Source organism: Lichenostomus cassidix, chromosome 1Aa (genome assembly GCF_008360975.1).
Source record: "Lichenostomus cassidix isolate B80296 chromosome 1Aa, HeHo_3.0, whole genome shotgun sequence".
Taxonomy (NCBI): domain Eukaryota; kingdom Metazoa; phylum Chordata; class Aves; order Passeriformes; family Meliphagidae; genus Lichenostomus; species Lichenostomus cassidix.
This window is the reverse complement of record NC_139480.1, coordinates 1,250,926-1,276,958: the sequence shown is the minus strand read 5'-3', so window position 1 is coordinate 1,276,958 and position 26,033 is coordinate 1,250,926. Positions and strand designations below refer to the sequence as shown.

Sequence of the window (26,033 nt, the reverse complement as noted above, 5' to 3'; positions counted from 1 at the left end):
TGCATCACTCCAAAAGCCCAAACCAGCCCCAAATTCCCTCTCAGCTCCCCCACTCTCTTATTAATTGTGGTTCAGGAGAGCAGAGTTATCCTGTGGACTCTGATCCCAGGTCATGTTTGCATGGAAAACCCTGGAATACAGAGCTGGCAGGGATGAGGGAGAAGCCACACTCAGAGTTGTCCCCATGGTGCCTTTGCTGTCACTTTTCGAGGCAGAATTGACTTGAAAAGCACTTTAAAATATTCCTCATTTTCTGCAGAACTTGAGGTTGTTTTTTTTTTATAATATCCAAGATATTGGTGGTGTTTAAGTGGCTGCAGAGGTTTAACTTAATAAATTATTAATTTAATAAATTATTAATTAAACTATTAATTTATTAATGATTCCTCAGTGATAATTCCTGATTTATCCTTTCTTCCAGGATCCACTACAATATTTTCTACTGTTTGAATCTGATGGAAAATGCCTCTGGAACTTTGCAGCCTTGGGAAGAGGGAAAAGTGGCTTCACCCTGCAGGCAGGATTTCCTAGATTTTCTTACATTTCCTAAAAAAATCTTTCCAATATTTTCTTTTTCCATGCTTTTCTCCTTTTCCCAATAACCACGTTGCTGCCAAGATGGGATGGAATCAATCAGTCCCTCGTTTCCCTATTAATCAATTTGTTGTTAATTGTTTTATGTGGATTTATTTGAAGGATTTTGAAAGGATTCATTCTCTTCCCACTTGTTGATTGGAATTTTTTTTCCCCCCGTGATTTTAGTGGATGTCCTGATGTCAGACTTACCCACGAGCAGCAAAGGATTTTGAATCACAGAATTGAGCCTGGCCAAACAGTGAAAATTATGGCATTTGCAGGTAAGAGCCCAAAATGATGTTGGAAAAATGAATGGATAATTCCCACTCTGCTCCTTCCCTCCCTGATCCCTCTGTCTGAGGGATTGGGAGATCCCAGGGGGATCAACTTGTGCCTCTGGAATAACAGATTTAAGTGAAAACCCCCCAAAAAAAGGCAGAATAAAAACAGTGGAGAGAGGAGTGGGAAAATGTGTGAGGAGCAGCCCTGCAGATCATGGGGTTGGGGAAGGAGGAAAAGGAGATGATCCAGGCAGGAATAGGGATTTTCCTGGAACCCTTGGAAGAGCAGGGAATGCCTGAGGGGATCTGTGATCCCATGGAAAGCCCCTGAGCCCATGGAAAATGGGATAAATGCTGGAGCAGTTCTGACTGACCCCATGGAAAAAGGGATAAATGATGGAACAGTTCCTGAAGGACTGAGCCCATGGAAAATGGGATTTACTCTGGAGGAGCTCCTGAAGGACTGACCCCATGGAAAATGGGATTTACTCTGGAGGAGCTCCTGAAGGACTGAGCCCAGGGATCCAGGCTGGAGCAGGCAATTCCACAAGTTGTGCCAGGGAAGGTTCAGGGTGGATATTGGGAAAATTCCTTCCTGGGAAGGGTTTTCCAGCCCTGGCACAGCTGCCCAGGCAGTGGTGGAGTCCCCATTCCTGGAGGGATTTAAAAGCCATGTGGATGTGGCACTTGGGGACATGGATGGCCTTGGAAGTGCTGGGGAATGGTTGGGCTTGACCTTAAAGAACTTTTCCAACCTAAATAATTCCATGGCTCTCTGAAATCAGTGAAGTGGAATATTGGAGTTTGGCCAGCAGGAGAGGGAGGTAAAAAAGGGGAAAAAAAAAAGTTTATGGAATTTTTCATTCCTAACTCTGGATATTTTATTCCTTGTTTTCCTCTCCAGGGACAGGGAAAACCTCAACCTTGGTCAAATATGCAGAGAAATTCCAGGACCTGAAGTTCCTTTATGTGGCTTTTAACAAAGCTGTCACAGAGAAGGGGAAAAAGGTTTTTCCAAGGAATGTCACCTGCAAGACTTTCCACTCCTTGGCATATGGAAGCATTGGGAGACAGTGAGTGAGGAATTTGGATTCCTTTGTGGAAGCAGGGAAAGGACAGGGCAGGAAAGGGAGGTGGTTTTGAGGGAAACCTCCAGGATTTGAGGCAGCACAAATAATGGGGGAAATCTGTCAGTTTGAGTTTCCAAATGGATCCAGTTGGATGTTCCAGGGGTTTTAGCATCCATGGAGCCTGGGGAATCCCTCCTTGCCCTCCAAACAGTCTGGAATTCCAGGGTTGAGCACTGGGAATATCCCTGTGGCTCGATTTTTCCATCTCTAAAAGGTATAAAAATCAATAAATTCATGCTTCCACCTGGACAAATCCACATGGACTTCAAAGATATTCCATCATTAGGACAAACTGGGATATAAATCAGAGTTTTTCCAGGGGTAGCACACCAAAAAAAAAGGGATTTCTGTGTGTTTTAACATCTTTTTTTCTCTTCTCACCCCTGGCACAGCTACAAAGACAAAGGCAAGCTGAACTTCTCCAAGATGTCTGTGTTCTCCATCAGCTTCCTCCTCCAGCACCGTGAGGGCCAGCCCCTGTTTATAAGAGGCAAAACTGTGTCCAAAACCCTGGAAAACTTCTTTGCCTCCTCGGATGAGGAGATCTGTGCGGAGCACACACCCGTGTGGTTCAAAAACACTCAGGGCCAGATGGAGCTTATGAGCCAAAAAGAAAAACAAGTGAGTTTGTGGGATGGAGCCTCTGGAATTATCCAGAGGAATTCCTGGATGGGGCTTGGAGCAGCCTGGGATAGTGGGAAATGTCCCTGCTTGTGGCAGGGAGTGGGACTGGATGGGGTTTATGGTCCCTTCCCACCCAAACCATTCCAGGATTTTATAAAACAATCCAGTGTAGCTTCCCAAAATGTTGTTTCCCAGGGATGCTTCCCATGTTTCGCTGAAATTTGGGAAGAAGGGCTGGGATTGGGAAAACCTGCAGCCAGAGAAGGGTTTGTGGGAAATGCTGAGCTCTGGAAGAAAGCAGAAGGTGGAAATGACATTCCAGATAAACTGGGAGGAAGAATCAAAGATTGGGAGGAATATGATGCTGTTGGGGAAAAAAGGGATAATCCCTCTCTTCCCTAAGAGATGCTTCCAGCCAACTTCCTCACCAAATCCTTGTGGATCAGAGGAGATGGTTGGGATGGGAAAAAACTGTCTGGGGCTTTTTGAGGAATGGCTTCCCACTGCCAGAGGGCAGGGATGGATGGGATCTTGGGAAGGAATTCCTGGCTGGGATGGAATTCCCAGAGAAGCTGTGGCTGCCCCTGGATCCCTGGGATGGCCAAGGCCAGGCTGGACAGGGCTTGGAGCAAACTGGGATAGTGGAAAGTGTCCCTGCCCATGGCAGGGAGATGGAAAAAGATGATTTTAAGGTCCTTCCCACCCAAAACGTTCCATTTTATTGATTGATCCCTGATTTATCCCAATCCTTGTCTTTTCCCATTTCAGATCAATGTGGAAGAGGCCAGAGAGATTTGGCGCAACATGAAGAAGCTGGATGGAGATGCAGACAAGAGATACAAGATGACTTGTGATGGTAAAAGAGATGAAAAATCCCTTGGGATGTGGGGCTGGGGTGGAAAAATAAATGGATTTGTGCTTCCTGCTTCTGGCTGAGCATCCAGAAGGATGAAATCCCTCTTTTCCTCCTGCTGGCTCAGCAGGGAATATCCCTCTGGCTCAGTGTTTATCTATAAAAATTGATAAAATTAACAAGTTTGGCTCCCACCAGGACAAAAGTTTTAAAGATACTCCATTATTTTAGTGGCTAAAAATCAGGCCCAAAATTTGGAAGTTTCTTCCAGCACATCCTTTCCTCTGGATAGTGCCAGAGATAACTGGGAAAAACCTTCTTCTTAGAAATTTTGGAGGCATTAAGAAGTTTGGAGTCATCAGGTTTGGGATTTCCAAGGGAGACAGAGGCACATCTGGGAGCAATAAAAGATTTTTGCAACCCTTCCAAATATCCTGGAAATTCCAAGCAGGAAGGAGGGCCAGAAATGTTGCAAAACAACCAAAAAAAAATGGCAAAAAAGGATTTGTTTTAAAGATCCTGGTGGTTTATGTTGAGGGAATCCCCCTCTCCCTGAAATCCCTGATTTTTTCCCCTCAGGATATTTGAAACTTTGGCAGCTCAGCAAGCCTGAGCTCTCAGGATATGATGCCATTTTTGTGGATGAAGCCCAGGATTGCACTCCAGGTGAGTTATTCCAGGAACTGGAGCTCCAGCATTCCCACACATTCCAGAGGAGATATCCATGTGCTCAGGGATGTGGGAGAAGCAGCTTAACTAAAATACTTGGGATTTAAATAAATTTCCCCCTTGGGTGGAACATTTTTACCTGAGCTTTTCCTCGCTCAGCCTCAGGTTTTGAGGAGGTTCCTACCTCATTATCTAAACTGAGTTTTTCCTTAATTAGCCTTAAGTTTGGAGCAGATTCCTCCCTCATGATCCAAGCTGAGCTTTTCCTTAGTCAGCCTTGGGTTTTAAGCAGATTTCTCCCTCATGATCCAAACTCATATTTTCCTTGCTCAGCCTTGGGTTTGGAGCAGATTCCTCCCTCATGATCCAAACTGAGTTTTTCCTTAATTAGCCTTAAGTTTGGAGCAGATTTCTCCCTCATGATCCAAACTGAGCTTTTCCTTGCTCAGCCTTGGAGGAATCTGCTTGAAACCCAAGGCTGAGCAAGGAAAATCTCAGTTTGGATCATGAGGGAGGAATCTGCTCTAAACTCCTCATGATGCAAACTGAGCTTTTCCTTAGCCTTAAGTTTGGAGCAGATTCCTCCCTCATGGTCCAAACTGAGATTTTCCTTGTTCAGCTTTGGGTTTCAAGCAGTTTCTTCCCTCATGATCAATAACAGATTTTCCTTAGTCAGCCTTGGATTTGGAGCAGTTTCCTCCCTCATGATCCAAACTGAGATTTTCCTTAGTCAGCCTTGGGTTTTAAGCAGATTCCTCCCTCATGATCCAAACTGAATTTTTCCTTAGTCAGCTTTGGGTTTCAAACAGATTTCTCCCTCATGATCCCAGCTGAGATTTTCCTTGCTCAGCCTTAAGTTTGGAGCAGATTCCACCCCCATGATCCAAACTGACATTTTCCTTACTCAGCTTTGGGTTTTGAACAGATTTTTCCCTCATGATCCAAACTGAGATTTTCCTTAGTCAGCCTTAAGTTTGGAGAAGATTCTTCCCTCACGATCCAAACAGATTTTCCTTAATTAGCCTTGGATTTAGAGCAGATTCCTCCCTCATGATCCAAACTGAGATTTTCCTTAGTCAGCCTTGGGTTTGGAACAGATTCCTCCCTCATGATACAAACAGATTTTCCTTGCTCAGCCTTGGAGGAATCTGCTTGAAACCCAAGGCCCAGCAAGGAAAATCTCAGTTTGAATCATGAGGGAGGAATCTGCTCCAAACCCCTCATGATCCAAAGTGAATTTTTCCTTAGTCAGCCTTAAATTTGAAGCAGATTCCTCCCTTGTGATCCCAACTGAGATTTTCCTTAATTAGCCTCAGGTTTGGAACAGATTTCTCCCTCAAGATCCCAACTGAGATTTTCCTTAATTAGCCTTAAGTTTGGAGCAGATTCCTCCTCATGATCCAAACTCAGTTTTACCTTGCTCAGCCTTAAGTTTGGAGAAGATTCCTCCCTCATGATCCAAACAGATTTTCCTTAGTCAGCCTCAGGTTTGGAACAGATTCTTCCCTCATGATACAAACGGATTTTCCTTAGTCAGCCTTGGGTTTCAAGCAGATTCCTCCAAGGCTGAGAAAGGAAAATCTCAGTTTGGATCATGAGGAAAGAATCTGCTCCAAGCTCCTCATGATCCAAACTGAACTTTTCCTTGCGCAGCCTTGGATTTGGAGCAGTTTCCTCCCTCATGATCCAAACTGATATTTTCCTTAATTGGCTTTGGGTTTGGAGCAGATTCCTCCCTCCTGATCCAAACTGAGTTTTTCCTTGATTAGCCATAAGTTTGGAGCAGATTTCTCCCTCATGATCCAAATAAGTTTTTCCTTCCTCAGCCTTGGTTTTCAAGCAGATTCCTCCCTCCTGATCCAATGTTTTCCCACAGCCATCGTGGACATTGTGCAGTCCCAGAAATGTGGGAAGATCCTGGTGGGAGATCCTCACCAGCAGATTTACACCTTCCGAGGAGCTGTCAACACCCTCTACTCAGTGCCTCACAGCCATGTGTTCTTCCTGACCCAGGTAAGGGCATCCTTTTCCACTCCAAATCCAGTGGGAGAGTTTAACAGCCACAGTTTGGCACTGTGGAGGGTTGGTTTTTCCCAGGATTGCTGGGGAATTCACCTTCAGTGGAGGGATCCCATCCCATGGCTGGAAAAGCAGGAGCTGGGACCACATCTGGAATACTGGATCTAGCTGTGGTGTCCAACAGCAGCACCAGGAGCTGCTGGAGTAAATCCAGAGGAATCCATGGAGCCCCTTGGAGCCAGGCTGGGAGAGCTGGGAATGTTCCCCTGGAGAAGGGAAGGATGCAGGGAGAGCTCAGAGCTCCTGCCAGGGCCTAAAGGAGCTCCAGGAGAGCTGCAGAGGGACTGGGGACAAGGCATGGAGGGACAGGACACAGGGAATGGCTTCCCAGTGCCAGAGGGCAGGGATGGATGGGATCTTGGGAATTAGGAATTCCTGGCTGGGATGGAATTCCCAGAGAAACTGTGGCTGCCCCTGGATCCCTGGCAGTGTCCAAGGCCAGGCTGGACAGAGCTTGGAGCAAACTGGGATGCTGAAAAGTATCCCATCTCACAGCCAGGATTTCTAGGATTTGTTGCTCTTTCCAAGAGAAAAATTGTCCAGAAGGTTGCTGGGAATTGAGTTAATTTGGGGTTAAGGATGACCAGGATTTCTAGGAATTGTGGGGGGGATTTGGGTGCTTTTTCCAAGAGAAAGGATGTCCAGAGGGTTGGTGGGAATTGTGTACTTCGAGGATGACCAGGATTTCTAGGAATGTTTTGGGAAATTTTGATGCTTTTCCCTCAAGAAAAGTTGTCTGGAAGATTTTAAGAATGACCAGGATTTCTGGGAATATTTTGAGGGATTTTGATGCTTTTTCCAAGAGAAAAGTTTTCTGGAATATTTTAAGAATTACTAATATTTCTAGGAATATTTTGGGAAATTTTGATGCTTTTTCCTCAAGAAAAATTGTCCAGAAGTTTGGTGGGAATCACATAATCCCACACAGAGCAATACTTTCATGGATTCCAACAATTCCCTCTGCTTTTCCTGCTGATTCCTAATTTTTCCCTGCAGAGTTTCCGGTTTGGTGCTGAAATTGCCTATATTGGAGCCACAATCCTGGATGTGTGCAAAGGGATCAGGAATAAAACCTTGGTGGGAGGAAACCAAAAGGGTGAGGAAAGGTTGGACCAGAGCAATTCCCTCATCGTTGGGAATTACAAAGAGATTCCCTAAAAATTTGAGTGTCTGGGGATATAAATTGTAATTAATTAATTAATTATATTAAATAATAATATTAATGATAAATATTAATGACATTTATACAGATTTTAAAAATTAAGTTTAAAATTAAATATGTGGTTAAAAATAATATTTCATTAGTTTCCTAAAATTAAATTATCGTTAATATAATGTTAATAATAAATGTTTAAAATAATTAATAAATATTAATAATAACATGTTAATAAAAATAATAAATACCAATAGTTAAGTTGATAAAGTTCCACTTCATGAGTAAATCTGTGTTTACTTTGCATTTCTAAAATGTTTAATTTCTAAATGTTTAATTTCTAAAATGTTTAATTACATTTCTAAAATTAAATCAATCATATCAATAATTAATAATAAATATTCATAATTGAATTGAGAGTTCAATTGAGAATTTTAAATTTATGATTTAATTTACTTTAAGGTTGGAAACAATGAGTTAAATTTCTAAAACAAAAAAATAAAATGTTATTAATGAAAATAATACATTAACAAAGTGTAAAAATTTAAATTTAAGTATAAATTTATAAAAATTTTATTTACAAAATTTATTTGTAATAAATAATAAGTATAAACAATAAATAAATTAAGATAAGTTAAAAATTTTAATTTAACATTAAATTTAACATTAAAAATAAAGTCTAAAAATGTAAAAAGCCATTCCATTTATAACAGTAGTTAATAATTTTAATGATAAAATTTAATACATATTAGCAATTATTTAAATTAAAAAAGTGAGTTTTTAAATGTACATTTAAATTTAAGCTTAAAAATAAAAAAAATATTTTTAAAAATGGAAGTAATAATAATATTTATCTTAAATATTAATAGTACATGTTAACATTAAAATTAAAGTTTAAAAGTAAATAATTAAATTTACAAAACCAAAGCAATAATAAATATTGATAATAAATTCTAAGAATAAATGCTACTGATAAATGCTAGTGAGGAATTAATTAAATTAAGCTTTATGTGAAAAAAACTGAATTTAGAATGAAATATAAGTTTCAAATGTAAAAACTTCAAATGTATAAAACGGAATTAATAAGGACTATTAGTAATAAATATTAACAAATTAAGAAAATTAGTTTAAGAATGAAAATTAAAGTTTAAAATTTATAAAACTAAATAAAAATATTGATAATAAATTTTAAGAACAAATACTGATGAATGGTGGTCAGGAATTAATGAAATTAAGAGGCTTTAGGTTAAAAAATTCAATTCAGAATGAAATTTAAGTTTAAAATGTAGAAACTTTAAATGTATAAAACTAAATTAATAAGTAGCATCAGTAAATAATATTTTGTCTGCTAATATTAAATATAGATATATACATAAATAATATCTAATAAATATCTATTATATGTTTCAGTATTAAATATATATTATATATATTTAAAATCTATTTTACATATGATTTAACTATAAATACAGCAATAGTGATATTTACTAATTAATTATTGGTATTAACAATTATATAAATTATTAATTAATTGTTAATTATTTATATAACCTAATACTAATTATTAATTATAATTATCAATAATTGTTATAATGTGAACTATTATATTAATTATTAATTACTGGTATAATTACTTGATAATTAATTATTTGTTGTATTGTAGTACTTCTTAATTATTTATGAATTAATAATTATTGATCATTATAATATTAAGTATTATTATATGAATTATTAATTACGGTATAATTAATGATTTATTATTTATTATATTATATTATTATTAATAATTGTTAATTAATTATTATAACTTTATACTGTATAATAGAAAATATAATTATCCTTATACTATTATTCATATTAAGTCAATAATTAGAATTAAATTAGTATTGAAAATTGGTAAGTATTGACAGAAAACTTAATTAATCAATTGTCAAAAATTAAATTAACTATTTCCAATAATAATAACAAACAACAGATAAATACCCAGACAATGCTCCCTGATTTCTGGAGCTGTTTGGGTTGAATTCCTGCTGGGAATATCCATGAATGATTGGAATTTCTCTCAGGATGTGTGCTGGGAGCTGCGGGCAGCAGGATGGCCGTGCTCTCCAGGAGCAACTGGAACGTCTTTGAGGACGCTGTGGAGTTCACTGGGAGAGTTCCTCCGGCCAGGATCCACGTCATCGGGGTGAGGGACAGCTGCCAGGGACTGCGGGGACTGCGGGGAGTGTTCTGGGAAAAACGGGAATTTTCTGGGATGCTGTGATTCTCCAGCCCGACCAGCCCTAATTCTGGTTTTAAGGCTCATTTGGCCCATTTTTATCAGGAATGGGACAGGGAAAGAGGGACAGGAATGGGACAGGGAAAGACATCTGGGACAAGTCTCTCCAAGGATTTCAATAAATTACAGGAATTTTCTGTGGCCAGGGATGCTGTGATTCTCCAGCCTGACCAGCCCTAATTCTGTTCTTAAGGCTCATTTGGCCCATTTTTAGGCTCATTTGGCCCATTTTTATCAAAGATGGAGCAGGGAAGGAGGGATGGGCGACTGGAATTAGTCTCTCCAAAAATTTCAGTGAATATTCCAGAAAAAACCAGGAATTTTTGCTGTTATTCTCCAACCTGTGCAGGCCTCATCCCTTTTTTAGGCTCATTTGTCCCATTTTTTAGGCTCATTTGTTCTTTTTTGATCAAAGATGGGGCAGGGAAAGAGGGATGGGAGGCTGGGACAAGTCTCTCCAAGGATTTCAATGAATATTCCAGGAAAAAACAGGAATTTTCTGTGGCCAGGGATGCTGTTCTTTTCCAACCTCTGCGGGCCTCATTCCGTTTTTAAGGCTTATTTGTCCCATTTTTTAGGTTCATTTGTCCTGTTTCTATCAAAGATGGAGCAGGGAAGGAGGGATGGACATCTGGAACAAGTCTTTCCAAGGATTTCAATAAATATTCCAGGAAAAACCAGGAATTTTCTGTGGCCAGGGATGCTGTTATCCTCCAACCTGACCAGCCCTAATTCTGTTTTTAAGGCTCATTTGTCCCGTTTTTAGGCTTATTTGTCCCTGTTTTTAGCCTAATTTGTCCCATTTTTATCAGGGATGGGGCAGGGAAAGAGGGATAAATGGCTGGGACAAGTCAAACTCCAAGGATTTGAGTGAATATTCCAGGAAAAAACAGGAATTTTCTGTGGCCAGGGATGCCATTATTCTCCAAGCTGTGCAGGCCTCATCCCGTTTTTTAGGCTCATTTGTCCCATTTTTAGGCTCATTTGGCCCATTTTTAAGGCTCATTTGTCCTGTTTTTATCAGGGATGAGGCAGGGAATGAGGGATGGACAGCTGGGACAAGGATTTCAGTCAATATTCCAGAAAAAATAGGAATTTTCTGTGGCCAGGGATGCTGTTATCCTCCAACCTCTGCAGGCCTCATTCTGTTTTAAGGCTCATTTGTCCCATTTTTAGGCTCATTTGTCCTGTTTTTATCAGGGAAAGAGGGATGGATGTCTGGGACAAGTCAAACGACAAGGATTTCAGTGAATATTCCAGCAAAAAACAGGAATTTTCTGTGGCCAGAGATGCTGCTATTCTCCAACCTGACCCGGCCTCATCCCATTTTTAGGCTCATTTGTCCCATTTTTAGGCTCATTTGTCCTGTTTTTATCATGGATGAGGTAGGGAAAGAGGGATAAATGTCTGGGACAAGGATTTCAATCAATATTCCAGGAAAAAAATGGAATTTTCTGTGGCCAGGGATGCTGTTATTCTCCAACCTCTGTGGGCCGCATCCCATTTTTAAGGCTTATTTGTCCCATTTTTAGGCTCATTTGTCCTGTTTTTATCAGGGAATGAGGGATGGATGTCTGGGACAAGTCAAACTACAAGGATTTCAGTGAATATTCCAGCAAAAAACAGGAATTTTCTGTGGCCAGAGATGCTGCTATTCTCCAACCTGTGCAGGCCTCATCCCGTTTTTTAGGCTCATTTGTCCCATTTTTAGGCTCATTTGTCCTGTTTTTATCAGGGATGAGGCAGGGAATGAGGGATGGACAGCTAGGACAAGGATTTCAATCAATATTCCAGGAAAAAACAGGAATTTTCTGTGGCCAGGGATGCTGTTATTCTCCAACCTGACCCGGCCTCATCCCATTTTTAGGCTCATTTATCCATTTTTTATCCAGAATGGGGCAGGGAAAGAGGGATGGGCAGCTGGAACAAGTAATTCCCAGGATTTTGAGCAGCTCTGGCACAATTTCCCTGCCTAATGGGAATAAAAATCAGCTGGAATTACAGGCTGAGTGTAAAAGCAGGGAAAGAACAAACATTTTCCATGTTCTCTTGAAGAGGTTGGAGTCTGATCTTTGGAATTTTAGCAGGTTGGAGCCTGACCCTTGGGAATTCTAGGCTGATATTTGAAATTCTCCATCCTTTTCCCACCAAAATTCCAATTCAAGGAGGGTTTGAACTGCTCAGGACTGAAAATCTCTTGTGGTTTGGAATAAATTTGATTTACAAATACAATATATTGATGGTTATTATTATTATTATTATTATTATTATTATTATTTTCTATATTTATATTTTATATTTTATATTTTCTCTTATTTTATCTTTTATCTTTTATATTAAGATAAATTATTCTTTGTTTTAGGGACTGGGGAGGTTTGGCCTGAGCAAAATCCATGACATTTGGAAGCTCAGCCAACCTGCAGATGTCAGGCAAAACTGTAAGTATTTCCTAATCTTTCTTTTTTTCCAGAATTCTTTAGGTTTTTCTGGAAATGAAGACACTTTTTGGTGGCTAATTTTCTATTTCCTCATTAATTTTTTTGGTTGAAACCTGATTTTTTAATGGTTTTATCATGGGTTGGGCTGTTTTGGCTGCTTAATTCCAGAAATCCCAAAATGTTGGAATTGTCAAGCACCTTTCCCCAGCTTTCCACTGTGATCCCTTGTCTTGATTTTAACCCACAATGTGGGATATTTTTCCTGTTGTTTTCTAATTTTAGATAATTTTTAATCTCTCTTCAGCTTTCCCCGGTTTATTTTGATTTAAAGCTCCTTTTTTTTAAAATTTCCTGGTGGATAAAATTCAGTATAAAAATCCCTCCTTTAAAATCCAGCACAAGCAGGTGAGTTTTTTATGGAAAAAACAAAAGATTCACCAATTTGCCATGAGATGTTAATCCCATTGATGTTATTCCCAGTTTTTTTGGGAGGTGAAATCCCAGGAAAATTCCTTCTCCAGCTAGAAAACAAAGCAGATCAACGCAGGATGGAAGAATCTTAGTGAAATCTTTAATTAAAAATTAAAATATGTCGAACAAACTAATCCTCCCTTCCAGCAAACCTTGTGATTGAGGATTCCTTCATCAAAAAATGGGAAGAAACAGAGGGATTTGTGGCATTGAAGGAATATGCTCAGCGTGTCGATGACAAAGACCTGGAAGGGAAAATTTCCATCGTGGAGAAATACAGAGAGAGAATCCCAGAGCTGGTGCAGAGGATCCAGGGGAGCCACGTGTCCCAGGAATCCCTGGCAGGTGAATCCATGAGCAGGGGGAAAAACTGGGATTGTTTTCCAGTCCTGATCCAGTGGGGAATTCTTCATCCTGGGGAAAAGAACAGGCTGGATCTTTTGGGGTGCAATAGGAGTTTTTGGGAATGAAATCTCTGCTCTGGAGGCAGGCTGGGAGAGCTGGGAATGTTGCCCTGGAGAAGGGAAGGATGCAGGGAGAGCTCAGAGCTCCTGCCAGGGCCTGAAGGAGCTCCAGGAGAGCTGCAGAGGGACTGGGGACAAGGCATGGAGGGACAGGACACAGGGAATGGCTTCCCAGTGCCAGAGGGCAGGGATGGATGGGATCTTGGGAATTAGGAATTCCTGGCTGGGATGGAATTCCCAGAGAATTCCTGGATTCCCCTGGATCCCTGGGATGTCCTGAAAAGCCTGGACAGGGCTTGGAGCAAACTGGGATAGTGGAGGGTGGGATCTCTGCCCATTTGGGATTCTTGTTGGAATTGCCCTGACTGAAATCTGGAGAAGCAATCAAGTAGAAAATTCCTCAAATATAGGACATTCCTGGTTGGGAATGCTGGAGCTGAATCCTGGAGCTCGGGATGCCAACCAAACATCTCCCTTGGCAGGAAAAACTGCTACCAAGGAATCTTCCTCTGGATTCCCCACAGAGATTCTGATTTAAATTTGGGATAAGAGCAACAGATGCAGAATGAAATGAAATGAAAACTTCCATCATTGCTGCAAGGGCTGATCCTTTTTGCTTCTTCTTTCCTCTTTTTCCCACGTGTCCAGATTATGTCATTGGGACTGTCCACCAAGCCAAAGGCCTGGAATTTGACACAGTTTGCGTTGCAGATGATTTTGTCCAAATCCCTTCCGTGAGTGAGGCTTTCCTGAGAAGAATGAATGTTGCTCTTGGTAAGGGAACAGCTCTGTGGGGAAAAAAGTGGGAAAGAGAAGTGGGGTGAGGGGTGGAGCATGGGAACAGAGGTGGGAAAGGGGCTGGAGAGCCAGGGGAGGCTGAGGGAGCTGGGAAAGGAGCTGAGCCTGGAGCAAAGGGGATCAGGGGGACCTTGTGGCTCTGCACAACTGTGACAGGAGAGGACAGCCGGGGGGTCAGGCTGTGCTCCAGGGAACAGGGACAGCAGGAGAGGGAACAGCCTCAGGCTGGGCAGGGGAGGTTGAATTGGATTTTAGGGAATATTTCTCCATGGAAAGGGCTGTAAAGCATTGGAATGCGCTGCTCAGGGCAGGGGTGAATTCCCCATCCCTGGAGGGATTTAAAATCCATGTGGATGTGACACTTGGGGACATTGGGCAGTGGTGGCCTCAGCAGTGCTGGGAGTAGTCAAGTCTCAGACTCGATGTCTTAGAGACCTTTTCCAACCCAAATAATTCCCTGATTCCATGATCAGGTGTCCAAACAGGATAAGAAAAAGAAAGGCAAATTTTTGTCCCTGTTTTTAGAGCCCTCCCAGTGGTTTTTCCTATTAAAATCACTTCTCCTCCCTCATTCTCCTGTACATCTTTCCCAACCCTAAGGATTCTCCCATTCCACAAATATTCCTGCAGCCAAGCTTGGAGCTGTGTAGCCACAAAGACCAATCCAGCCTTGGGAAAGCCACAGCTTCCCTGAGGCTCCTGTTTTGGAGGAGCTGCTCTCCTCCCAGTGAGCAGAGTGAACCCAGGGACTGGGAAGCTCCTCCAGTGTCAAGCCTGTGCTCCAAACAGAAAGCTGGGAGTGGCTTTTCCAGGCATGGAGAATCCTGGCTTTGCCTGGATGAGGGAGGGATGAGGGATGAGGCAGGAGCTGCTGATGGTGGGGGACCTGCCCAGCAAACACAGCAAATTCCTGCTTCCCACAGAAACACCCTCTGTCCTTCCAGACATGGAATCATGGAATGCTTTGGGTTGGAAGGGATTTTAAAGCCAATCCAATTCCTTGCTTTGGGACATTTTCCACCATCCCAGCTTGCTCCAAGCCTCATCCAAGATGGATGAGGCATTCAAAGAACCACAGAGCTGTTCATCCCTATTCCCTGAATCCATGGATCATCTCTCCTCCACCCCAGGCAGGACCTCTGAGGATGAGTGGAACCTGCTCTACGTGGCTGTGACACGAGCCAAGAGGTGCCTGCTGATGTCCAAATCCCTGGAAAACCTTTTAACATTGGCTGGGGTAAGTGAAACATTGCCAAGGCAAGGAAATCCTGCTGTGGGGTGAGTCAAGGCCCACTGCACCAGAGGATTGTCCTCAGATCCACCCTGATCCCAGGATTCAGGACTACTCCTTGTGCTGGCACACACCAGAACAGCAGGAATCATTTTTATTCCTGCATTTTGCTGCTCCATGCAGAGATTCCAGTAGGAAGACACGAGATTGGAGCAGTTTTTTCCCACTGTTCTTGCCTTTGGGTGTTGTTTTCCACAAATCCTGAGTTCTTATCTCCATGGAAGCGTGTGGGTTCCCTTTTCCTTGCCTGCACTGCCTTCCAGCTCTTCCTTTCTTCCTTTCCTTTCCTTTCCTTTCCTTTCCTTTCCTTTCCTTTCCTTTCCTTTCCTTTCCTTTCCTTTCCTTTCCTTCTTTCCTTCCTTCCTTCCTTCTTTCCTTCCTTCTTTCCTTCCTCCTTTCCTTCCTCCTTTCCTTCCTTTCCTTCCTTTCCTTCCTTTCCTTTTTCCTTCCTACCATTGGCTTCTGCTGGAGCTTTTTTATCACTGGGAATTTAGGGGTTTTTATTCCTTCTTTCGATCCCATCATGTTCCAACTCATCCTCTTGGGGGGGTTAAAAAAAAATAATGGAGCAACCTGTTCCAGCCCCTCAGCTCCCCCTGAGGGCTGATATTCCCTTTTTTCCATGTTTCCTAGGAACATTTCCTTCGGGTGGAGCTGCTGAGTGAGGCTGGGAAGGACGGAGCTCCCACTGCTTGTTGTGTGTCAGGATGTTCAAAAACCTTGGGATTCAGCTCCAGGCTGGTGGTGAAGAAGCTCCCGTTGACTCATGTAGGTCTCTTCCCTGAGATTTGGGGTTTGGGATTTGGGGTTTGGGGTTTGGGATTTGGGAGCCTTCCTGAGCCATTCCAAACCCTGTTCTGAGCAGGGATCTCATTCCCACAGCTCCCCATCCATTTATTTGTACTCACATTCCCAGGGTGATCCCAGGTTATGTTGCTCTTCCTACACATCCATCCAGTCCTGAAGATCCCATCTGAGCCTTCAGATGGAGCTGGTTTTGGGGTTTGGTTGTGTCAAATCCCATGTGTGACTCTTGGAGTCCATGGAAATCCATCTGGGATTGGCACAGCACTGCTGGCCCCAGTGACCATCTGACTTTTGGGGCTGGGTTTGGGTTGATCCCACCTGGATCCTTGTCCAGAGGATGCTATGGAGGCCAAGCTCCGTAGGGAACACGAGGTCAATCCGTGGAGCTCCATGTCCAGGACAAGGGACAGCAGCAGGGGACAGGAGCACTAACAGGACAAGAGGAAACAGCCTCAGCCTGTGCCAGGGGTTGGATATTGGCAATATTTTTCCATGGAAAGGGTTTTCAAGCATGGGAACAGGCTGCCCAAGGATCTCCATCACTGGAGGGATTTCAGAGCCCTGTAGATGTGGCACTTGGGGACATGGGTAGCATTGGGAATTATTTAACTCAGTGTTCTTAAAGATCTTGTCCACCCATTCCACGATTCTGTGTGGGATTTCCTTGCTGTGGGCAATCTCTACTCCCTTCCCTGGATGTGAGTGGATTGTGGCAGAGCTGGAAGCAGAGATTGTGCTGCTCCAGCTTCTTCTTCCCTGAAATCTCTTCTTTCCCCCTCAGAGCGATGGCAGCCAGGATCCTGGGGGATTCCTTTGCCAGGATTGCACCCGGCAGTGCTTCGGCTCCCTGGCTGCACTCACCTCAATTCCAACCAGCAAGGAAGAGCCCATCCAGCTCTAACAAAGCCCTCCAGCTTCCCAGAGCCATCCTGGATTTGGGATAAAGCCTCTTGTGACATCCCAGCTCCGAAGCCAGGTGGATGTTGGATCAGGATTTCAGCTCAGCTGCTGAGGAACCTCCAGGCTCCCTGGGAAAGGTGGGAAGCCTTCCCTCCAGCCCTGCCTCATCCTCCAGGAGCTGGGAGCAGGATATCCAGAGGAATATGCACTGTGGGAATGGGATCTGACAGCACAGGGTTTGTTTTGGAGCATTCCCTCTCTCCTCCCTGTCACCAGTGTCCAAATTTCCCAGATATCCCATCATTCCCTCTGAGCCACTGGAAGAGGAGGAAATGCAACTCTGGAAAGTATCCAAAGAAAGTTTATTACTTGGAAATGAACTCTTCCTGCCCAGCCATGGGAGGAAATCCTAAATCTCTCCCAGTGGATTAATTTTCCATCCTTGCAGCCGAGGGATTTCCCCAGACTCTTCTTCCTGCAGCAAACCAGGAAGGAAGGAAGGAGGCAGCAGCAGAAAAACTCCTTTGGTTTGTGTTCAGCCAAACTCAGGGACAAACTGGAGAGGGTTTTTAATCCTAAAATTAAATTTATAGCCAAAAACAGCCTTAACACTTCCTTTTTGTCTCTTCCCTTCCCTTAAATATCCTCTATTTCCCAGCCCTCCCAGGAGCACTCCTGTCAATCCAGGTGGATCATGCTCTCCGTGCCTCACTGTGGCACAATTCCAGAGTCTGTACTACGGGAAACTGAAAGTGATTTCAGGAATCTGCCTCGGACAGATTGTGGGCTGTGCCTGCTGCAGGAAGCTCGTGCATCCTGTTTTTTTCCGTGTTCATTCATGGAGTTGCTTCCCTCCCTCTCCTTTCACTTTCGATGCCAACTCAGGAGCACATTCCCTGTGTGGGCAGGAATTCCCCCAAACCTGGAGCTGGATGGAACCACAAAGCCTGGAGTGGATATTGGATTTGGCTCCCTTCCAGCCATCCCAGGTTCCTTGGGAACAGGGATTTTCCCTGTGCCCTGCCTGTCACACATCCCTGGATCAGAGGCACAAACAGGACAAGAGCAGCCAGGAAAAGCCATGGAATTTAAGCTGTTGGATCCCTGCTGCTTCCCAGGCTTTTTGAGAACTGGCAGCTGCCACTGTGCCATCACTTCTGGAGGATGGGAATGAAGAGTTCATTCACAATCCTTGGTGCTGTGAGGATGGATTCATCCCAATCCAGTCCTTCCCACCATTCCAGCTGAGACACCCACTTAAAGAATCCACTGCTCTGAGTGTTATTTTCTATATAAAATATATTTATTTATGTATAAAAAGGTACCAACACAGAACTGCCTGTTCCAGAGTGTAAGGAAACAAGTGGAGAAAAACTGCATAAGGAAACAAATATAAAAAAAACTGGATAAGGAAACAAGTGGAGAAAAACTGCATAAGGAAACAAGTGGAGAAAAACTGCTAATGGATAAAGGAAAAACACAGAAAGGAAAATATCCCTGAGTCATGTTATTGCCTTTGGTCTCTGGTGTCTGTAGAGAGACTGCTCCAGCTTGGATTCCCTGTGAGCCAGTGGGGATCAGGATCAGAGCTGGAAGTGCTTCCAAAGGATCCCTGAGCTGTGTGTGAGGGTGGGATGGTCCCAACACCTTTGGCTCTGGCTCAGTGGCTGGAAGAGAGTGGGAAAGGGATGAGGATGTGAGGGGTCCCTCTCCATCTGATTTCTGGGATTTGAGGATAAAGCCAGGAACGGGATGAGGATATATGGGGAAATGCTTGGCTGGGTCCCTTTCCATCTAATTTCTGGGATTTGAGGCAGTCTGGGGACAAAGCCAGTCTGGTGTCCAGCTAATCCAGCTCTGGCTGTGCTGCTGGACAGGGAATGGGAATTACCTGGGGCAGGGCAGCTCAGCCTCATCCCAAACCCCATCCCAGCATCCCAACCCTCTCCCTGCCCACCACCACAGGGCCAATTCCCCCCAAACCCCAGCTGCTGATGCAGGACCCCCACCCACCTCTGGGCACTGGAGCTGGATCATCATCCATGGGAGTCATCCATGTTCAGGCTGGGAAGAGCAGCCCCACATCCCTGGATGCTCTGCCACCCCTCAGGGAAGCTTCCAGCTTTCCATCCTCCTGGGGATGGTGGGTGCTCAGCCCGTGGGGACAATGACAGGTGCCACCTCCTCATTCCTAGAGAGATGAGCCTCCATGGGAATGTCCATCTCTGTCAGCATGTAGCTCTGCCTGGTGCACCTAGGGAGGGAAGAGGAGCATCAGCAGCATTCCAGGGGTTTTCCTTGGCTTTTTGGAAAGCAGAGAAGCTGAGGGAAACTCCTCCCCGGGGTTTGGCACACTTACCTCCTGCTCCAGCAGCAGACAATCATAATTCCAGCAGCCAGAAGCACCAGGAGTCCTGTGGGAGGGACACTTGGGAGTGAGGAGCATCTCCCAATCCATGGCTCCCACCAAAACAGCTCCCTGAGGAGCCAAAACCACTCCAGCCACCATCACAAGGGATGGAATTGGGAATTCTTCTACCCAGGAAGAAATTTAGGTGCTGAATCCTTCCCCCTCCCTTGGTGGCATTCCCACTGGCCATGGAATAAAGCTCCCACAGTCCCAACGAGGATTTTTAAGCTTAAAAAATAAAGAAAATAAGCCCCTGTTTGCCAAAATTATTTTTTTTTCCCCAGCTTACCGATGGAAAGGGCCACAGACTGGATGGAAGCTGGAAAAGAAGAGAGAAAAGGAGATTTTGAGCTGCAAAGGTAGGAAAGGGGTGGATGCTGGGAGGAGCCTCACTAAGAAGGAGTTTGGGGAGAAGGAAAAAAAATCCATTGGAAAATTAAAAGAGCTTTTGCTGGATGAAACAAGGTCTGATGGAGGGTTGTATTCCCTTGGGAATTGTCCCAACCTGTGGCATAATCCGTGGGGGCAGTGGGCAGCGGGGTTGTTCCCTCTCCCAGCGTGGATGTGTCCGATGTTGGAAGCATCTCTGGTGGCCTGGATGTGTCTGGTGACAGCCCATCAGGTGATGGTGGCACAGGTGACAATGTGGGAGCTGGAGAGAGGCTGGAATTCGGGCTGGCATTGGTGGTTCCTGCTGGGAAAACGGTGGGAAATCATTAAATTCCCAAAATCAAAATGCGGCGCCGCTATTTCCGCACCCCCGTCCAAAAGCTACAAAAGGCTGGGATTTCACCCAATTGGATGAATTTGATGCTGCCGTGGGAATGTTTTGCTTTCCATGTTGTGGCTTTGCTGTGGCTCTGGCAGCTCCAAACCCAATCCCCAGTTCCCAGTTCCTCACCCCTCGGGGTTGTGCTCTCTGTGCTTGGCGCCGGCGGCAGCTCTGGGCTGGGAGTTTGCTTGGAAAGAGCTGGATCTCCTTTGGGAAAACACAACAGGGAGACACCATCAGCTGGGAAATGAACTCTCCAGCTGGTTTGGTGGGCTAGAAAGTCAAAATTATTTTATCCAGTGTTGAGGTCTGGGAGAAATTCCACAAAACCCAGACGTTGGTTGTGAAATTTGAACTGTTTTTACATTTTAGCAAAAAAAGGAATTAATGTTCATTGGCTTCAAGGTATTAATTAGCATTCTGTCCTCTACTGGTTATTAATTTCTCCCTTCTCATGCTAATTAATCTGCATTTTCAACCTTTTAATTATGTCTTCCCAGATTGGGCAACTCATGGTGGTTTATAAATCCTGCATTGCTGGTGTTCAGTCCTCAGCAAGAAATTTCCCTCCCAGGCTTTTCCTTCCCTCCCCCAGGTCTGGGAGCACTGAAGGATGTGAGGCCCTAAACTTTTATTTTCCCAGCCCGTTAACATGGATCACGTGGAATTCCATGATCCATCAGGAATTCCACAGATTAAATTCCTCTCCATAACTTCCCCTCCACTTCTTTCGGAAAAAAACCAGAACTTGGGCAGCGCCCACATCTCCTCCCATCCTCCTGTGCTGGAATTCCCCCCGAGGACTTACGGATGCACTGGAGGGTGGGGTTGGTCCAGCGGGGCTCGGAGCCGTTCCAGAGGATGCACTGGATGAGGCTGGAGGTGCCAGCTTTCCGCTTGTATCCCGGGTTGCAGGAGTAGCGCAGGCGGGAATTCAGCTCCGCGTGGTTCCCGGCCTCGATGTGAGCGTTGGCCACGGCCTTGGGGCGACTGCATCGGGCTGGAGTGGGAATGGGATGGATAAAAAAGAGATGGAATCACAGCAGGGAGATCAGGCAACATGTGGCTGTGCTGGGAATTCCCCGCTCTTCATCCCTGGAAGTGTCCAAGGCCAGGTTGGATGAGGCTTTGAGCAACTTGGGATAGTGGGAGGAGTTCTGCCCGTGGCAGGGGGTGGAATGAGGTGATCCCTAAATTCCTTTCCAACCCAAACCATTCCATGATTCCATGAAATCCTGCCTAGAGGTGGATATAGGGATTTGGTGCTGCCCTGGGGCTGGGAGAGCCTCATCCATCCTGGAAAAATACATTGGAAATGGCTGTGCCCCTACACAGGGAATGGAGAAAGGGAAAACTATTTCCAGCATGTTTGGGAATCAAACACAGCAGCTGGAGAAAGGGAAAACTCCACTTCCAGCGTGTTTGTGGTCGCTGTAGCAGCTCCTCCAGCCACCAAGCACTTTTTATGGAATTCCATCCCCTTCCAGGGCTGTCCCAGGTCAGCAGCCCTGGCTGTGTCCTGCCTCCAGCTGCTGCATTCCGGCTGCACTCCTGCCCCTGTCCTTCTCCACTCATGTCACAGCTGGACATGGAAAATTCCAGGCACTGTCTGAGTCCTCCAGCCACTTCCCAGGGTTTTTTCCCCTCTGGAAGATGGCAGCTGAAATCCAAGTATTCCAGGCAGTGGGACATCAGTGGATTGTGAGTTTTGGCTTTGCTTTTTCCCAAAGGAGCTCTTGCTTCCCCTTCGGCTTTGGGGTGAGGTCAGCTCTGCGCCAGGGTGGTGAAATTTCCCTTCTTTTCTGGTGCAATGGGGAAACTTTCCTGGTTGCTCCAAAACTGCCAGCACCCAGATCCCTGCGGTGCTGTGGGAATGGCTCATCCATGATCCTGGCTGCTGGAACCTCCTGTATCCCAGTAGGAGCCAGCATGGAAAGATGTACAACAGGAATAACACAGAATACAGCCAGGGTGGAACGATGGGTATCTGGGATGTGATGCACAGCCAGGATGGAGTGATGGATTTTTGGGATGTGATGCACAGTCAGGATGGAATGACGGATATCTGGGATGTGATGGATCACCAGGATGGAGCAATGCACTGCAGGAATTACAGAAGGATGGAATGATGCAAGGCCTGGATGGATGGATGGATGATGGATGGATACCTAGCATGGATGGAACCATGTCCAGCTGGGATGGAGCAGTGTCCACCAGGAGGGATACACAGCTGGGCTGGGATCGTTGTGGGATGGAGATGGAGGAACAGTGGGAATAGGAATGGGAATAGGAATGGGAATGGGAATGGGAATTCCACGGCAGTGAGGACAGGAGCAACAGGGATGGGAATGTGCTGGTGACAGGGACAGAAGTGTGATGGGAGCAGGATGGGCATGGAAACAGTGGGAATGGGAGCAGGATGGAGATGGAAACAGTAGGGATGGGAGTGAGATGAGGATGGGAGGACAATGGGGGTAGAAACCGTGGGAATGGGAGCACAATGGAGATGGGAAGCAGTGGGAATGGGAGCAGGATGGAGATGGAAACAGTAGGGATGGGATCATGATGGGAATGGGAGCACGATGGGGACAGGAGCAGGATGGGAAGGGGACAGGAACACAACACTCTCCCATTGGCACCCAAAACACCCAGAGTTAAAAATCTCCATCTTCAAAAACTGCCCCAAATTGTTGTGTATTCCCAGAACACCCCAGGGGGAATCTGCTCCGTTTCAAGCGCTCGGGTGGATCCAGCTGTGATCCAGGTGTGATCCTGGCACTGGGACACTCCAAAGGTCTGGGGGACACAGTGACACACGGACCACACGTGTGCTGAGCACAGCAGCTCTTGGCCTCCTCTCAAGGCGTGGCAAAATTCCTGGAAGCAGCACCTCCTGGAATTGAGATTCGAGGAAACGCCCAGGGCTGTTTGACAACAGCCTTACAACTCAGCAGACCTGAAACTGCCTTCAGTGAATGAATATCCCTCCTGGTGCCAACTCCCACTGCTCCTCCTAAGAGAACACAGCAGCAAATCCAGCCGGAAACACTGAAAATATCCAGGAAAAACAGGGATCTGCAGGCTCTGTTTATGCCTTCCAGCTTTTAAACCTGCTCTCCTCATCCCAATCTCTCCGAAACGCTTTTTCCCCCAGTTGATTGGAATCTCCTCTTCCAAAAAAATGCCCACGTTGGTCAACAAGATCCCAGCAGTGCCACTGTCCAGGATCACATTCCAGCTTCTCACACCATCACTCCATGGATTTCAGCTTGTTTGATGAGATGAAACACATTCCACAGGGGAAAAGGGGAGGAAGCAGCCCTGGAGCTGCAGGATTTAGGCTTTTATCCCCTGGCAGGGAGTTGGAATTTCCCAAGATGTGTCATCCCAGGTGCTCAAAGACTCTGTCATCCTTGGCCAACCTCCCAAAGGAGCTGTGGTGCTGGGAGCCAACCTTGCAGGGAAAACACCTCCAGCTGCATTATTTCCACTGCCTGCATCCTGGATTAAATATCCAGGTTGAAATGTGCCCAATATTCATGGATTTTGCATTTCCATGAATTAAGTTTATGTTTTCATTTTGCTTTTTCTTCTCTTTCTCCACCAATAACCTCCAACGAGGCTGATGTTGGAGGATGAATTCATGAATTTCACAAGGCTAGACCCAAGAAAAATCCATGAGAAACACCAGAATCACAGAAATAAATAAAACTTTGTCATGTTTTAACATGACAAATATTCCAAATTGTCCAGCTGGGCCAGGGCTGGAAAGCAGGAGAGGATGGGATGGATAGCAAGTGGGATCATTGTGGGATGTGGCAGCACATCCTGAATTGTCCATCAACTGAACTAAGAGAAATGAGTATTATTCATTTTCTCTAACACCCCCTAAACCCACATTTTCTGCCCCAAACAACAATCCTGGTGGCACCACTGCTGCCTGGAATGTTGTCTGGAGGTCTGGGATTTCTGGTCAGGGGAAATTCACTTCAGGGAGGGCTATTCTTAGCCTGTTCCTGAGGTTCAAGAAGTGTGTGTTCCCATGTGTCTCTTCTGGCTTGTTTTTGTCAGCCAAGACATCTTGCATTCCTCGCCATTCCTGTCATCCCTTTATAAATAGGGATAAATTAATTTCCCATGGCTTCAGGAGCTTGGAGGAGGCACTGAAGCTGTTCCAAAGCTCTACACTCCTGATTTCCTACACAGAATCCTTCAGACCTCCCATATTTTCAGTTAATTAAATATTTAATAATGGTCTTGCTGCTGCCAGTGGCTCCCAGGGATTATCCCAAGGGATTGCTCTTCCAAGTCTGAGCTGTGATGAAACTTTTCCTGAAGCTGTTGTGTGCAAGAGCAATGGAGCTGGGAAGGGTCTGGAGTGGCTGATGGAGCTGGGAAAGGAGCTGAGCCTGGAGCAAAGGGGATCAGGGGGACCTTGTGGCTCTGCACAGCTGTGACAGGAGGGGACAGCCGGGGGGTCAGGCTGTGCTCCAGGGAACAGGGACAGCAGGAGAGGGAACAGCCTCAGGGTGGGCCAGAGGAGGCTCAGGGTGGATATTGGGGAATTCCTGGAAAGGGTTGCCCAGCCCTGGCACAGCTGCCCAGGGTGTCCCAATCCCCTGGAGGGATTTAAAAGTCACATGAATGTGGCATTTGGGGACAAGGTCGGTGGTGGATTCAGTAGCGCTGGGTTAATCGTTAGGCTCGGTGACATTTGAGGGTGTTATTCAACTTTCACGATCCAGTGATTCTAGGATTTCTGGCTTTTGGACAGGCAAGATGCAATGTGATACTCCTGGCTGAGCAGCCGTGGACAACTCTCAGTCCCGTGGAAAACCCAGCCAGGCTGAAATCCCACAGCCATGCAGCTCCCACAGGTCCATCACACAGATCCTAAAAATCATCCCCACCCTCCCTGGACACTGGTGAGGAGGTGGGGTGGGAATCCCAGGATGGAAGTTGGCACCCAGGGAGGCTCGAGGGGAATGTGGGGGTACAGCCTGGGCACTCTGGGGAGGTCATGAGGCACCCAGGGAGGGATTTGGGCATGCGGGGGGCAGTGTGGGCACCCCAGGGAGCAGCATGGACACCCTGAGTGGGAGCTTGAGTACCCCGGGGAGCAGCCTGGGAACCCAAGGAAGTGGAGTGGGCACCCCAGAGAGCAGCCTGGGCACCCCAGGGATGGCATGGGCACCCCAGGGAGAGTGTTGGCACCTCGAGAGGGGGCTCGGGTACCCCAGGGAATGGTGTGGGTACCCCAGGAAGCATCCCGGGAAGCAGAGCGGACATCCCAGGGAGTGGCATGGACAACCTGGGGAGTAGCGCGGGCATCCCGGGATGTGGAGAAAGCACCTTCGGGACCGGAGCAAACACCTTAGGGTGGCATGGGCACCTCGGGGATAGTGTGGGCACCTCAGTGGGAGCGTGGATACCCCAGCGAGTAGCGGGATTCCCTTGGGAAGTCGAGCACGCTCCCCAGGGAGCGGAACAGGCATCGCAGGAAGCGGAGCAGACTGCCCCGGGAGCGGAGCGGCGATCCCGGGGAGCAGAGCGGCGATCCCGGGGAGCGGCATGGGCAACCCGGGGAAAAGCTCGGGCATCCCGGGAATCGCAGCGAGCGCCTTCGGGACGGCGAGTTCAGCCCAGGGAAGGTGTAGAGATCCCGGGGAGGGTGTGAGCACCCCGGGGAGAGCTCGGACAAGCCGGGGAGCCCGGCGCAGCCCCGCTTACCGGTGTCTGCGGCGGCGCGGAGCAGCAGGAGAGCGACGGTAGAGTAGAGCAGCGGCGGCAGCGGCCGTGCCATGGGACCGGCCCGGGGGCAGCTCCGGGCTCCGGCGGGGGCTCTAGCGGAGCTCCGTGGCGTTTCGCTGCCGCTGTCGCGGGGCCGGTGTAGCCCGAGTGACGGTTTCGCTTTCGCTTTCGAGCCGGCGCCACCGGGAGGGACGCACCGCCCTGCCGGCACGGGGAGCCAGGCCGGGGAGGCGATGCGGTGCCCGGGAGGGGCGAGCCTGGGGGGATCCCGTACCCGGGGGGATC

The 26,033-nt window shown here is 46.1% G+C and overlaps 2 protein-coding genes across 8 annotated transcripts in view; one reads left to right on the top strand and one right to left on the bottom strand.

Annotated features, from left to right (window-relative positions):
- The window catches only part of FBH1 (F-box DNA helicase 1), a 26,625-nt gene extending 9,208 nt beyond the window's left edge, over positions 1-17,417 (top strand). For all 4 annotated transcript variants that reach the window (XM_085081609.1, XM_085081618.1, XM_085081626.1 and 1 more), the window contains 15 exons: positions 422-517; positions 763-857; positions 1,762-1,930; positions 2,380-2,608; positions 3,380-3,467; positions 4,044-4,130; positions 6,010-6,146; positions 7,209-7,308; positions 9,432-9,553; positions 12,009-12,084; positions 12,703-12,900; positions 13,668-13,793; positions 14,948-15,054; positions 15,742-15,876; positions 16,697-17,417. In XM_085081609.1, coding sequence (XP_084937735.1) covers positions 422-517; positions 763-857; positions 1,762-1,930; positions 2,380-2,608; positions 3,380-3,467; positions 4,044-4,130; positions 6,010-6,146; positions 7,209-7,308; positions 9,432-9,553; positions 12,009-12,084; positions 12,703-12,900; positions 13,668-13,793; positions 14,948-15,054; positions 15,742-15,876; positions 16,697-16,816 — 1,885 coding nt within the window. In that variant the 3' untranslated portion in view covers positions 16,817-17,417. The remainder of the gene's footprint in view (positions 1-421; positions 518-762; positions 858-1,761; positions 1,931-2,379; positions 2,609-3,379; positions 3,468-4,043; positions 4,131-6,009; positions 6,147-7,208; positions 7,309-9,431; positions 9,554-12,008; positions 12,085-12,702; positions 12,901-13,667; positions 13,794-14,947; positions 15,055-15,741; positions 15,877-16,696) is intronic.
- Positions 17,184-26,033, bottom strand: LOC146443039 (uncharacterized). 4 transcript variants are annotated; one of them, XR_014856371.1, is made up of 8 exons: positions 25,728-26,031; positions 20,806-20,997; positions 20,127-20,204; positions 19,731-19,919; positions 19,515-19,544; positions 19,175-19,229; positions 18,829-19,069; positions 17,184-18,482 (listed from the first exon to the last, which is right to left on the bottom strand). XR_014856371.1 is itself a non-coding variant. In XM_085081708.1 (7 exons), the coding sequence occupies exons 1-7, from the start codon at positions 25,798-25,800 to the stop codon at positions 18,967-18,969; spliced, it is 720 nt and encodes a 239-aa protein (XP_084937834.1). In that variant the 5' UTR covers positions 25,801-26,031; the 3' UTR covers positions 17,184-18,966. The 4 variants fall into 4 exon arrangements, 3 of the variants coding, with proteins under 3 accessions (XP_084937834.1, XP_084937845.1, XP_084937851.1); XM_085081708.1 differs by having other exon boundaries at positions 17,184-19,069; XM_085081719.1 differs by having other exon boundaries at positions 17,184-19,069; positions 19,731-19,916; positions 25,728-26,029.